A 13,012-nucleotide genomic window follows, 5' to 3' on the forward strand; every position below is an offset into this window, starting at 1 on the left:
TGAATGTATGTATGTTATGTGTATGTTAATTTTTTGTATATAAATGATAGCTAAAAGGTTTGTTTGAATATGTATGTATATAAGAGAGAGAAAGTTAACTTGAATGCACTATCCTTGAGTGTCTAAGGTTTCTCTCTACTAGCGTTTGTCAGGACAACCTGGCAGGAGGATACTTTTCTCTAGAAGTAAACACTAAATATTCAAAATCACATTTTGTATTCGAGACCCAAATAAGATCTCCTCAGTATGGCTAACCTACATTGGCTTTGATGAAGAAGGGTGCATCTTCTCCAAGTGATGCTACCACAAGTAACAGCACTAAGCTTGATACTACACTAGACTAGATGAATTTTTTTCCATGAATCCAGTAAGATCAAGATGCCAGAAGAAATATATTATAATAGTCAATTAGGGAAAGGAAAATTATGCTCTCAACTGTTTGAGAGGTAAAGAAGAACTTTAATGAGATATTCGAATATTTATGTGTCTCATATTGAGATCAATTGTTTTAAGCCCTGGAAGTGGAGCCCCTTGATTTGTAAGACTGAAATAAAATGAAAGAAAAAAAGTGCATCAGAAGAGGAGAAAAAAAAATAAGGGTAAAAAGACAATACCGACTTCAAATACATTTAGATTAGAAACAATGGATAATATCGGAAAAAAAAATGGGGGTGTGAGAATTAAGTAAAATATAGAGGAAAGATAAAAAAATAAGAAAGATAAAAAAATAAGAAAGATTATAGGTAAACCAGTTAAAGTTCATGCCAGCTTATTCCATAGGAGTATAGGAGTATTCCAAAATAAAATGAATCAAAAAAAAAAAAAAAATCCGGTACAATCATGGCCAAAATAATCATGAAGAAAGTTTTTAATGTCTGTAATCCTTACTCTCAATTTATTTTTCCACTTTTTTTTTCTCCCCCATTTTACCAATTTTCCATTTTATCCATGCTGAACCTAGAAATGCATATTCTGCTTGTTGATAAGCCCACTCAAATGACAGTGAGCCTTTTCACAAAAGAAAATCAAATCCAAGAAACTAGGATCATTTTCAATGTTTTTCTTTTCTGTTTTATTGTAATTGGTTTTCTTCTGCAAGATCCGAATATTGAAGGTAAAATCCGAAATTGGAATCATTAACCAGCTTGGAATATAAAAATAACATTCATCTCTATTCCCAGAGCACCATTCAAATCGTGTATGTGTAATGCATATCCTCTTTCTTGTTTAATCCAATTCTCCCATTGGATCACCTTAGATTGATGTTCTTTTCTATGTTACTTTAAAAATATTTTTACTTAATTTTCAATGTATGTGCTAAAAAGCAAAATTATGTACTTCCATAAAGAAATATTTGCTAAAAACATTTCCTCTGAAGAGATGAGCCTTACATCGAAAATCCATGAATTAAGGAAAGAACTTTTAAATGTTGTACAAATAATAAATTTTTGTTTGCAAAATTCTATATCTTACTGCAAAAAATTTAAATATAAAACCTACAATATTATATATATATATATACTAGCAAAAGTACCCATCGTTGACTGGGTTCAAAAACAGCCTACAGAAAATGGACTCTGATAGGTTATAAAAAGGAAGGATTGTAAAGAGATAGCTTCGAATTTGGGGGTATCAAAACCAAAGCAAAATATGATGAAAGTAAAAATAAAATAGATAAACCCCATAATTTATCATACCATACCTGTTCACACTGAAACACTTATCACAATATTCTGTGGATCTATATTAAAAAACCTTGTTAAACTTTGTGACATATTTCCATTCTATGGAGGTCAGGCACGAACGAACACCCCATAATTTTATTATACGATATTTCTTCATTTCTTCAAACTGAAACATAATTATCAAAGTATACTTATGCAGATAGATATTTTGTTTTTAATTTTTTTTTTTTAATTTTTTTTTTATTACATTTTCACCCCAAACAAAGCATGTTGCCACTTTGATGTAGAGGGCTACTATTAGGGACACAAGCTACAGAGGTAGTAGATGGGGAGTTAGGCAGCAAGATGTCGGGTCATGTTACACTTGAACTTCTGCATGTCAGTAGAGTTGGGGAAACAGGAACCTGGCAGGGAGTTCCAAAGTCTAGCGGTTCTGGGAAAGAAACTACTGGAGTAGAAGGCTCTCTTACATCTAGGGATCTCTACTGTGAAGGGGTGGGATTTAGCTGCTTGTCGGTTTTGTCGGGCGTATTTATGTAGAGGGGGTACAAGTGCTTGCAGCTCGTCGGAACATAGACCGTTAAAGTACTTGTAGAACAGGCAGAGGGATGCTACATTTCGTCGATGGGACAGAGGCTGAAGCTTGGATGATAGTTCAGAACCTATTAGGTTGGCGACTCTCTTTTGAACCTTGTCTAGGAGTGGGAGACTAGTAGCAGATGCACCGGCCCAGATATAGCAACAATACTCCATACATGGGCGAATGGTGGCCTTATAGAGGTACAGGATACTTTCAGGGGTCAGTAGCTTTCTAGCACGGTAGAAAGAACCTACCTTTTTCGCAGCAGTCCTGGCAATGCTCTCCATGTAATTGTTCCAACTCATGTTTCCTGTGACATGAAAAGTCTTTATTAAATTTTGTGCCTATTTCCATTCTATGGAGGCCAGGCACGAACGCAGACCCCACAATTTTATTATACCATCCCTATTTAAGTTAAAACATACTTATCAAAGTATTATTATGTACATCTATATCAAAAACACTTGTAAACGTTTTGTTTAATTTTTTAATTTTTTATTTCCATACTTTGTGGACCAGGCACGTACACAGACCCAACAATTTTAATGAACCATCATTATGCCAGATCAAACATACCCATTCCTGTGATACATCTTCTATCATTATATGTGATCAGTTTTCTATAATAGTCAACCATATAGGAGCCTATTCGTGACCAGACACACACAGACGTTCAGTTTTATATTATATATATATATATATATATATATGCTGACTTTCATCAAGAACTGAAATGTACAATCTGTGGCAGATTTCTTCTGTCTAAAGCTGGTTTGGTGAACCACATGAGGTTACATAAGGTTAGACAAGACCAACAATTTTATGAGGATGTGCTGCCACCCAGACCACCCAAGTATTGTTGTCATATCTGTATACTGATCTATAAATCTGCAAGCAGTTTGACACAATACTCAAAGGTGCATAATATGGTCCCTCTACAAGAACTGCAAGGGTGAAGCTGGAGGGAAGAGCCATCTACATGCACAAGGATGCCCAACATCAACCTGAAGAGATGGCAAGCTTCTGTCAAGAAGTAGCAATCATTGTGTGTGTGTGTGTGTGTGTGTGTGTGTGTGTGTGTGTGTGTGTGTGTGTGTGTGTGTGTTCAGTATTAAAGATAAAAATCCCTAAAACTTTTTTATTTCTCTTCTACAGGTCAGTTAGTTAACCTAACGACTCTCAAAGTGGATGATAACATGATTGTTAATTTACCAGCATCAATTGGCAAGTAAGAACGCTTTTCATTTTGCTTTTTTATATTGGTATCATTATTTTTATTGATTTTAGTTTTCATGTTGTTAATTCAAATAAAATATCAACATAAATATTGTAATTATTATATTATATCCAAGGAGAAATTTGAGTGATGCGCAATAGGCAACATGAAGTTCACAGAAAACAATTTTTTTTAACACTGAAACAATGGAAATATAAAACAGTGTTTGATAAAAAAATATTTATTTTTTTATAATGCTGAAATAAAATTTAAAACACTGAAAAACAATCAAAATATAAATGAAGTTCTTTATATCAACATTGAGAAAGAAATCCTATCATTGTTCAAAAATCAAATATCTATTGTTCCATTATCAAAAATCAAATATCTATTGTTCCATTATGCAGGCCTTAAGACACCTCAGCTTTGCTATAGGATATAGGATATAGCTGTCACAGGAATTAGATTTCAAGTGTGATAGGCAGAAACAAGAGGAGCCATGTTATCACATAACATCTTGAAGTTTTATTTTTAACTAAAGTTTTTAAACATGTGTAATGGATAGAAACTCCATCTCTGACATGTTTCTAAAAAAGGCCATTACGTCCTGGGCATGACAACCAGCTCTCTGGGGGAATAAACAATAAAACAATAAATAAATCCCTGCTAGACTAAAGGGTTGATATGTTGTTGCCTATGTTTGGTCTTGTGTTGAGTTCTCAATGAAATTACTGACATCATTAATTTTCTCCTAAGAATTAATTATTTGGGAATGAACCTTTTCTGTATACAATAAATGATCAACACATTGTTTTTATATATAAAAATAGAATTCTTTTCTTTTAATATTTAAAGAATTAAAGAGTTGAATGAGCTGGGGACTGACTCATTTTTCGAGTCCTGAGTTCAATTGATTATCTCTTTCTCTCAAGATGATGAGAACGGGAGAGAAAAAAGTGGGAAATAGATGATACGTATTAAAAAACAAATGCAGTGAAATATTGCCATTGTTTGACCTTTTGCACCTGTCTACCCAATTGCTTTGACAGATTTTATAAAGTTTTGGAGTTGCCATGTTTAACATAACACGTGTTAAACTATGCTCATTTCCATTTGAGTACAAGAAAAGTTAGGTATAAGCCCCTCCCCCCAAAAAAGGGAGTTGGGGCTCCCCTTAAAGGGCTCTTTATCATTGTGCCACAATATTTTTGTTATAGATGTTCACTTTGAAAATTCGGTGAGACGAAATTCTTTGTAATTGTATTCTTGGTAATGAGCATCTCTTTACTAACTAGTCTCCAAAAAAAGAAAGAAAAGAAAAATTATTGAAATCTCATAAATATTTGATTTTAACATGGAGTGTAATGAAAAAGAATCTGCTAATTTTATTCTGCCATATAAATTTTTGCTCAAAATTATTAAAAAGAAAAAGAAACAAAGAAAAAATGTAATGACTTGAACTGATTTGTGTTGATTCATTTTGTTAATGGCTTTTATTAGTTTTTTATGGATCAAGACTTGTAGAAACCATTTTTTTTTATTTTTTTTAAGTATTTGGGGGTTTTTTTTGGGTTTTTTTCTGTCTGTGTGGTTCACACTTTCCAAAAAAAGAAAAAAAAATCAATGATCATACACTTGAAACTTGAAAAACTGAATAAAGATTTCAAACTGCTTCTTGCCTTTAAAAATCTACTTCACTTTCATTGGAATTAAAAAAAAAATGACACACCATAAACAGATTTAGTCATTTTGTTTTTATGATGTTGAACTAATAAAAAGTTTATTAGTCTTTTGTTCACCTCAAACGAGACATATTGCCATTGAAATGAAAGGTGCTACTGTGATATGGACCAGATTTACAGGAGGCAACTTTGGTGGAGAATTGGACAACAAGATGTTCACATTACATTTAAATTTTTGCATGTTAGTATGATTAGGGAAACAGGGAGCAGGAAAGGAATTCCAAAGGAAATACGCTATCAGAGTAGAAAACATAGCATCCAGGGATATCTACGATGTAAGGGGGTTCCTCTGCATAAGTGTTATATTTATTTAATTTTTTTTTTTTTTATCAGCAGGGTATACTTATATTTGAGTGTAAAACTGTTACAATTGTTATTCTTTTAGCTGTGGAGGCTTGATGTTAATAGAAAGGGATATCCTATTAGTGAAAAACGGTTCTTCTAAGGAATACCAAATCAGGTGGAAGGGTCAATATAGACTTGTCCTCATCATAATATATATGGAGTTAATTAATCCTGTTTATTATTATATTATTTATTTTAACGTTTATGAACCTATTGCAGAGTTTGCGTGAATTTGTTAGGTTTTAATCTTGCCATATACATCTTTTCTTTTTGTTTAAGGGAATTCGATAAACGTATTTCCAGATAAAAGGTTAATGTAGTTTGCTTGAAGCCTTCTTTAATGTCTATATAAAAGAAATTTAAGTTTATAGAAGGCAACACAGTGCAGAGATGTAATGGATACACATAAACTGGAGCAAATTAAGATATGGTTGTGGAATAAGCTATGAAGTTTCATCTTTATTTATTCAATGTATGCGTATATATTGGATCAGTGTATGCGTAAATATTGGATCAGTGTATGCATATATATTGGATCAGTGTATGCGTATATATTGGATCAGTGTATGCGTATATATTGGATCAGTGTATGCGTATATATTGGATCAGTGTATGCGTATATAATGGATCAGTGTATGCGTATATATTGGATCAGTGTATGCGTATATAATGGATCAGTGTATGCGTATGTAATGGATCAGTGTATGCGTATATAATGGATCAGTGTATGCGTATATATTGGATCAGTGTATGCGTATATAATGGATCAGTGTATGCGTATATATTGGATCAGTGTATGCGTATATATTGGATCAGTGTATGCGTATATAATGGATCAGTGTATGCGTGTATAATGGATCAGTGTATGCGTGTATAATGGATCAGTGTATGCGTGTATGATGGATCAGTGTATGCGTGTATGATGGATCAGTGTATGCATATATATTGGATCAGTGTATGCGTATATATTGGATCAGTGTATGCGTATATATTGGATCAGTGTATGCGTATATAATGGATCAGTGTATGCGTATATAATGGATCAGTGTATGCGTGTATAATGGATCAGTGTATGCGTGTATAATGGATCAGTGTATGCGTGTATGATGGATCAGTGTATGCGTGTATGATGGATCAGTGTATGCATATATATTGGATCAGTGTATGCGTATATATTGGATCAGTGTATGCGTATATATTGGATCAGTGTATGCGTATATAATGGATCAGTGTATGCATATATATTGGATCAGTGTATGCGTATATATTGGATCAGTGTATGCGTATATAATAGATCAGTGTATGCTTATATATTGGATCAATGTATGTGTATATATTCCATCAATAAAGATGAAGCTCCATCATATCTTAATTTGCTTTGGTTTGTGTATCCATTACACTTCTGCATTTTATTGTCTTCTATAAACTTAAATGTCCTTTATATATTTTTAGGTATTTAACTGGTAAAATGTTTTAATATATTTTTAAAAGGTGTATGAATATGATGAGGTATTTATTTATTTATGTAATTTGTGACACATAGAGATTATATAGATATGAGAGTTATATTTGGTTTGGTAGGGGAGATGTGCAGTGGATACGTAGGATATGTCTTGGGGAAATGGCAGGTATTGTTCTGTTGTATATAAAGAATTTTAGTAATAATTGGAAAAGTTTTGGGACAAATAGATAGATCGTGTATTTTTTATATGATGTGATGTTTTTTGTTTTTTTTTAAGACTTATGCATGAACAAGATCTGTAGTTATGTGATTTCATTATCAGGCCTACCCGTTCCCTTCCTATTGTTTTTTCCTGATTTTACATATAATTTCATTATTATTTTTGGACAATATTCAAATTTCGTCAACATATAAATAAATTAGTGGTTTGTTAACAAGATTTTGTTTTCCGGATTAGACATAGAAATTACTAAACATGGGTTTTAATACTGACTCCATTGTGACTTCATCTTTGTATTAAGATGTTGTGATGGTCAAAAAAGGCGACTCCAGTAGTACAGACTAACAGAATTTTATACAGAGTGTTGGAGTTTATTTTAAGAGGGCGATTATTTTTGAAAATGTTATTTATGATAATGTTAAATGTTATTATGATAATTTTGTTGGTTTCATTTATGAATACATTAGAAAACAGATTTTCTGTTTCTAATGAAACAATTGAATTGAAAACCATGTTTAATTTCAGAAGAGTTTGTGATAGGTAGCTATTCTGTACAAATCGTGGAGATGAAGAATTTTCAGTGCATAACTGTTCTGTACAAGTCTTGGATTTTATAATTTTGCAAGCAAAGAGCAAAAGAGCCCTCTCTTGTTGACACGAAAAAATTATGTGCTGGAATGCTCAAAGATTCAATATTTTTATTGAGCAATTCTGGTTTCCGATTGGTTGCTAGCAGAATGTGGCTTAATTTGATTCGTCAGTTCCTATCGGCAGCGTCTATAAATAGAATCTCCCAACTTTTAGGGATCATACCCTCATTGCAACACAATGACTTTTTTGTTTAGTTAACATTTGAATGTGTTCATGGGTTGATTTAATGTTATATTGGTTTGAGATATATGGAAATACATCATTATTTTGGGCTGTTGGTAGACTGGTGTAGTTACTTAAGATTTTAACAGTTCTGTATATATATCTTGGTTTGAAGTCAGGAATTATTTTAAGTAATTTGTCATTGTTGCAGTCTGTTTGCGGTAATTAATTTATTAATTTTTGTTTTTAGATGTGTGGGATTTTTATTTACTTTTTTAAATATATTAGGATCATTAAATATGTTTTCTAATTTGGAGCTGAAACCAGATTTATTAGAAGACGAAACTAACAAATGAAGGCTGCAAATATTAGAAGCTCAGTATATAACAACACACAAAAAAAAAAAAACTAATTTTGATAGTTGTGAAAACATCCTAAAATATTTCTAATGCTAATATTAAAATTTTTCATTTCCCACCAAAACCAAATAATAAATATTTAAAAATGCATGTTCTTTACTTGATAGCCACAAAAGAAAATGAGTATTTTTTGAAAGCTGAAATTTTTTATTTTGTAATCTAATAAGATTATTCAGAAGATAATAAGAAAATAGAGAATCATAAAGAAACAAGATGTGGTCATCGTGACCGAGTGGTTATGACAATGAACTATAAATCCATACAAGTCTCTCAGCACAGTTCCAAATCCTATCGGCAATGTTTCTTTTTTTTTTTTTTTTTTTTTATTTTATCTATATTCAATAACAAAATTAAGGACTAGAATAGTATATATTGAAAATAAAACGGAATTTTGATCTTTCGTAACTTAAAAAAAGAAAGTGCTTGCTATTTCTGAGGGCAAATTGTGATTTTTTTTATTTTAGAATCTAATAAGATTATTGATAAGATAAACAAAATCAAGAATCATAAAGGTTTTTATGACCGAGTGGTTAAGGAATGGAATAAATATCCATTAGGATCTCCTCGCATAGGTTTGAATTCTATCGGATACATAGTTTTTCGATTTTATCTATGGTCAACAAAATTAATGAATTAAATAGTATATATCAGAAATAAAGCAGAATTTTGCTATTTTGTTACTTAAAAGAAAAAAATCATTATACTTCATGTTAAAATCAAATATTTATGAGATTTCAATAATTTTTTTTTTTTTTTCAATTTTTTTTTTGGCAGGGGGGAGACATGTTACTTAAGAAAGATGCTTGAGAGCTCAAATTATCATTTTTCTGATTTTAAAATCTAGTTAGTTTATTATTATAGATAATAAACGAAATATAGAGAATGTTAAAGAAAACAAGAAGCGGTTGTACTGGTTAATGTGATGGACTAGAAATCCCTTGGGCGTATCCTATCACAGGTTCGAATCCTGATGGCAATGTTGTTGTTCTATTTTTATCTTGTGTCAATAAACATATGCAAACACAAGTTCTCCATAATATTTAACGAAATATATAAATATACCTAACTTTATGAATATTGAGGTAGTTAAAACAAACTAACCCTAAGCAAATCGGTGCTAATTAACAATGAGGAAAGAAGCATGATATTCCTCTCTCTTTCACACACACACACACACACATGCTGAAAGAATACCTATTTCAGGACGGATAAATGAAATTCCCTGAATAAAACAGTTTTGCACAACTTTTGTGATGAGTTATGAAGATTAAAGTTTAGATGTAGTAATATAAACCTTATGTCTAGAATCCTTAATCAAATTTTGATCAAAATTCCTTACATGATTTTTATTCTAGGAAATGTCTAAAATTTAAGGCTTAAACTTACAGAATCTTAAGAAAAAATGGAAATTCAGGGAATCTTGCTTAACGATAAATTTGAATTTTTAAATGTTGTTGTACGCATATTATACCTCTTAAACCCCCTTGACAATATTTCAAAGAAGGTAAAATTTTGGAGAATATTTATTAATTGATATCTAAAACCTAAGAGATTTTTTTTTTTTTTTTTTTTTTTTACAAGGTGGTCACCACTTATCAAGGCCCAGAAGCCACTCAGGGATAAGGGTTATTGCATATACAGAACGTTAGTGTTGAGGTTTAATAAAGTGTCTACTTAAGGGGGCGGTTCATCAGGAATTTGTTTACATTAGACTTGAAGACATCCAGGTTGTAGTCAGGTGGGAAACAAGCAGACGGAACAGAGTTCCACAGGCGTGCAGTTCTAAGAAAGAAACTTTGTTCATGGAATCTACGTTTTGATTTAGGCACAGATAAAGAGTGGAGAAAATTTTTGACAGTGGTTTCAGCTAGACGGGTGTTTTTTCGTAAAAGATTGGCGAGGGGGGGGACCAGAGATTGGAGCTCAGACGAGCATCTGCCATGGAAATAACGATAAAACAAAGATAGGCTCACAACATCTCTTCTGTGGGAGAGAGGCTGTAGGGAAGAGAAAAGGGCATCCCCCACCAAGCCACGAAGTCTATTTTGTACTCTGTCAAGGCAGGATAGGATGAATCTCCACACCTTTTTGCCTCAAACTCATCATGATTGGTTTATTAAGGAGTAAATTCTGTACTAACAAATATATAAACATGCTTAACTTTATAAAGAGAACATTTTAATAAAATCAATGATTTAAGAAATAATTGTAATAGAATAAGTAAATGATCAGTAATTGTGTTAGTAACAACGTCTCTTGCCCGGTAGGTTCCATTCCTAATTTTACTGGGTACATGTTGTTGGAGTCTTCCATCTAATCTTAATGTCGTTCGACCCAAGTAGTTGGCACCTTGCCAAACAAATAAGTTCAACAGTTCATGGATGGTATTTTGCTGCCAATGTGCATGTTGTGTTCTCTACGAGAACTTTATTACCATCTTCTCGAAAAGACGTTCTACCCCCCCCTCCTCCCACCATAATAGTAACGTTATTTACAATTTTGAATATGGTTGCGGTGCCAACTACTTAGGTCGAACGACATTAAGATTAGATGGAAGAATCCAACAACATGTACCCAGTATAATTAGGAATGGAACCTACCAGGCAACGGACGCTGTTACTAACACATACGGGTGCTCAATTACTGATCATTTACTTAAAAACCATTTACTTGTCTTGTGCAGTGAACTTTAGCACGGACTCTTTTTCTATTCTTAGTCATGCTCATTCACCATATCACCTTAAGATCTTGGAGACTATTCCCGTTCGACTTAGAAAACCTTCCCTTTGAAATTGCAAGCAAAGGGAATCCCTACTGGGTTTGAACCTGATTAATCTCTAGAGACTGTTTTATTTTAATCGTTTTCCCACTTTTTTTTTTCTTTTCCCCGTAAATTGAATAAAACGCAATTTTAATCGCTTTTTCATTCTTTGTTTTAAAAATTCCCTCGATACAGCTTTGAGAAGCAAGGGTCGAAACCGGTCAGCTGGCTCCCCATTTCTCTTTCTTTCCTCTCCTCTTTCACCTTTTTTTCCCTCTTTTTGGAGAGAATATTAAAGGAATATATTTATATTTATATAGATACAAATTTACTTTTAATCATGAATCATAAAATTCTTCCCTTCCTAATTGCAATATTTAAATTTTGTATCCCTAAAAAAAAAATATATATATATATATATATATATATATATATATATATATATATATATATATATAGTGTGTGTGTGTCAATTTCTTACTAAAGGAACATATATTGATGCTATTATGTATGTGGATAATTGTAAAGAATTAAATTTCTTCAGACTATATCATCAGATTTTTTCTATTTCAGTTTGTCTGCTCTTTCCGAATTGAATATCAGTACTAACGACTTGATGGAAATTCCTTCCACAATTGGTCTGCTCAGGAATCTCCGAACAATGTATGCTGATGAAAACTACCTCGAACTCATTCCTCCAGAGGTTTGTCACATTTTTTTTATTTCCTTTCATAATTTTAAAAATTGTATTTTGAGTATTTTCATCATAAAGTTTTAAAAGCCTTTTTCTCCTACTTTTAAAAGAAAAGATGTCCTAGTTAAAAATGAGTCTACAATATTGGTTAAAATTCTTATTTTGAAACCGCATCAATTTACAAATTGCAAATAATATCGCAATTTAATTTTAGCTAAATGTGTCCTAAATTATAATCAAAGAAGTATGAAACAAGATTAAAATTAACCAATTCTTACAAATTTTGTTCTTTAACCCTTTATGACCTGGTTTAACTAATTCGTTCAATCGAAAATAAATGAATATGACGGCATATGGGAATTGATTCCAACACACCTTATACGTATTAGTTCAATATCTGGTTAGATGCCAGATACTTCCAGATTGCAGACTCCATTGCTTACATTCAGTATGCTGCCATCTGTCTCAGAGAGTGGAAGATTTCGTTTGTTGTCATAAACACTTTTTTCAAGCACTAATAGATAATAATCAAGGTAAGTTTATGAAATGCAAAAATTCTCTGGTAGTTTAACTATTGAACTTCATTATTTTCTAGTTTGAAGATAATCATAGTATCATTACTCTTTAAACTAACTAAAATTAACAAATATATTTTTTAATCGTCTACATCATAATTCAAGTCATAAAGCGTTAATAAATATTTTTTAAATCATTTACATCACAATTCAGGTCATAAAATTACTAATAAATATTCTTTTAATCATTTACATAATAATTCAGGTCATAAAATTACTAATAAATATTTTTTAAATCATTTACATCACAATTCAGGTCATAAAATTGCTAATAAATATTTTTTTAATCATTTACATAATAATTCAGGTCATAAATGGTTAAGATTTGCCACTTTCTCATTTTGTTTATTTGTTGTTCATTGGTTATATTTATTTCGGGTCTATCTGTCTGAAGCTGAAACTATACTGTTACTTCTAATAATTGTATTATTGCATTATCGGTTTGTGATCGGAATTCTCCCTATCAATAAAAAACAAAAATAAAGAAAAATCTGTATGAT

General features: G+C 31.7%; 1 protein-coding gene across 2 annotated transcripts in view; it reads left to right on the top strand.

Moving 5' to 3' along the window:
* Positions 1–13,012, top strand: part of LOC145279614 (uncharacterized) — a 350,943-nt gene that overhangs the window by 249,505 nt on the left and 88,426 nt on the right. For both annotated transcript variants that reach the window (XM_080130812.1, XM_080130813.1), the window contains exons 10-11: positions 3,421–3,493; positions 11,817–11,946. In XM_080130812.1, coding sequence (XP_079986938.1) covers positions 3,421–3,493; positions 11,817–11,946 — 203 coding nt within the window. The remainder of the gene's footprint in view (positions 1–3,420; positions 3,494–11,816; positions 11,947–13,012) is intronic.

The sequence above is a fragment of the Euprymna scolopes genome, chromosome 7 (assembly GCF_053919585.1).
Source record: "Euprymna scolopes isolate OS-2025 chromosome 7, ASM5391958v1, whole genome shotgun sequence".
NCBI lineage: Eukaryota > Metazoa > Mollusca > Cephalopoda > Sepiida > Sepiolidae > Euprymna > Euprymna scolopes.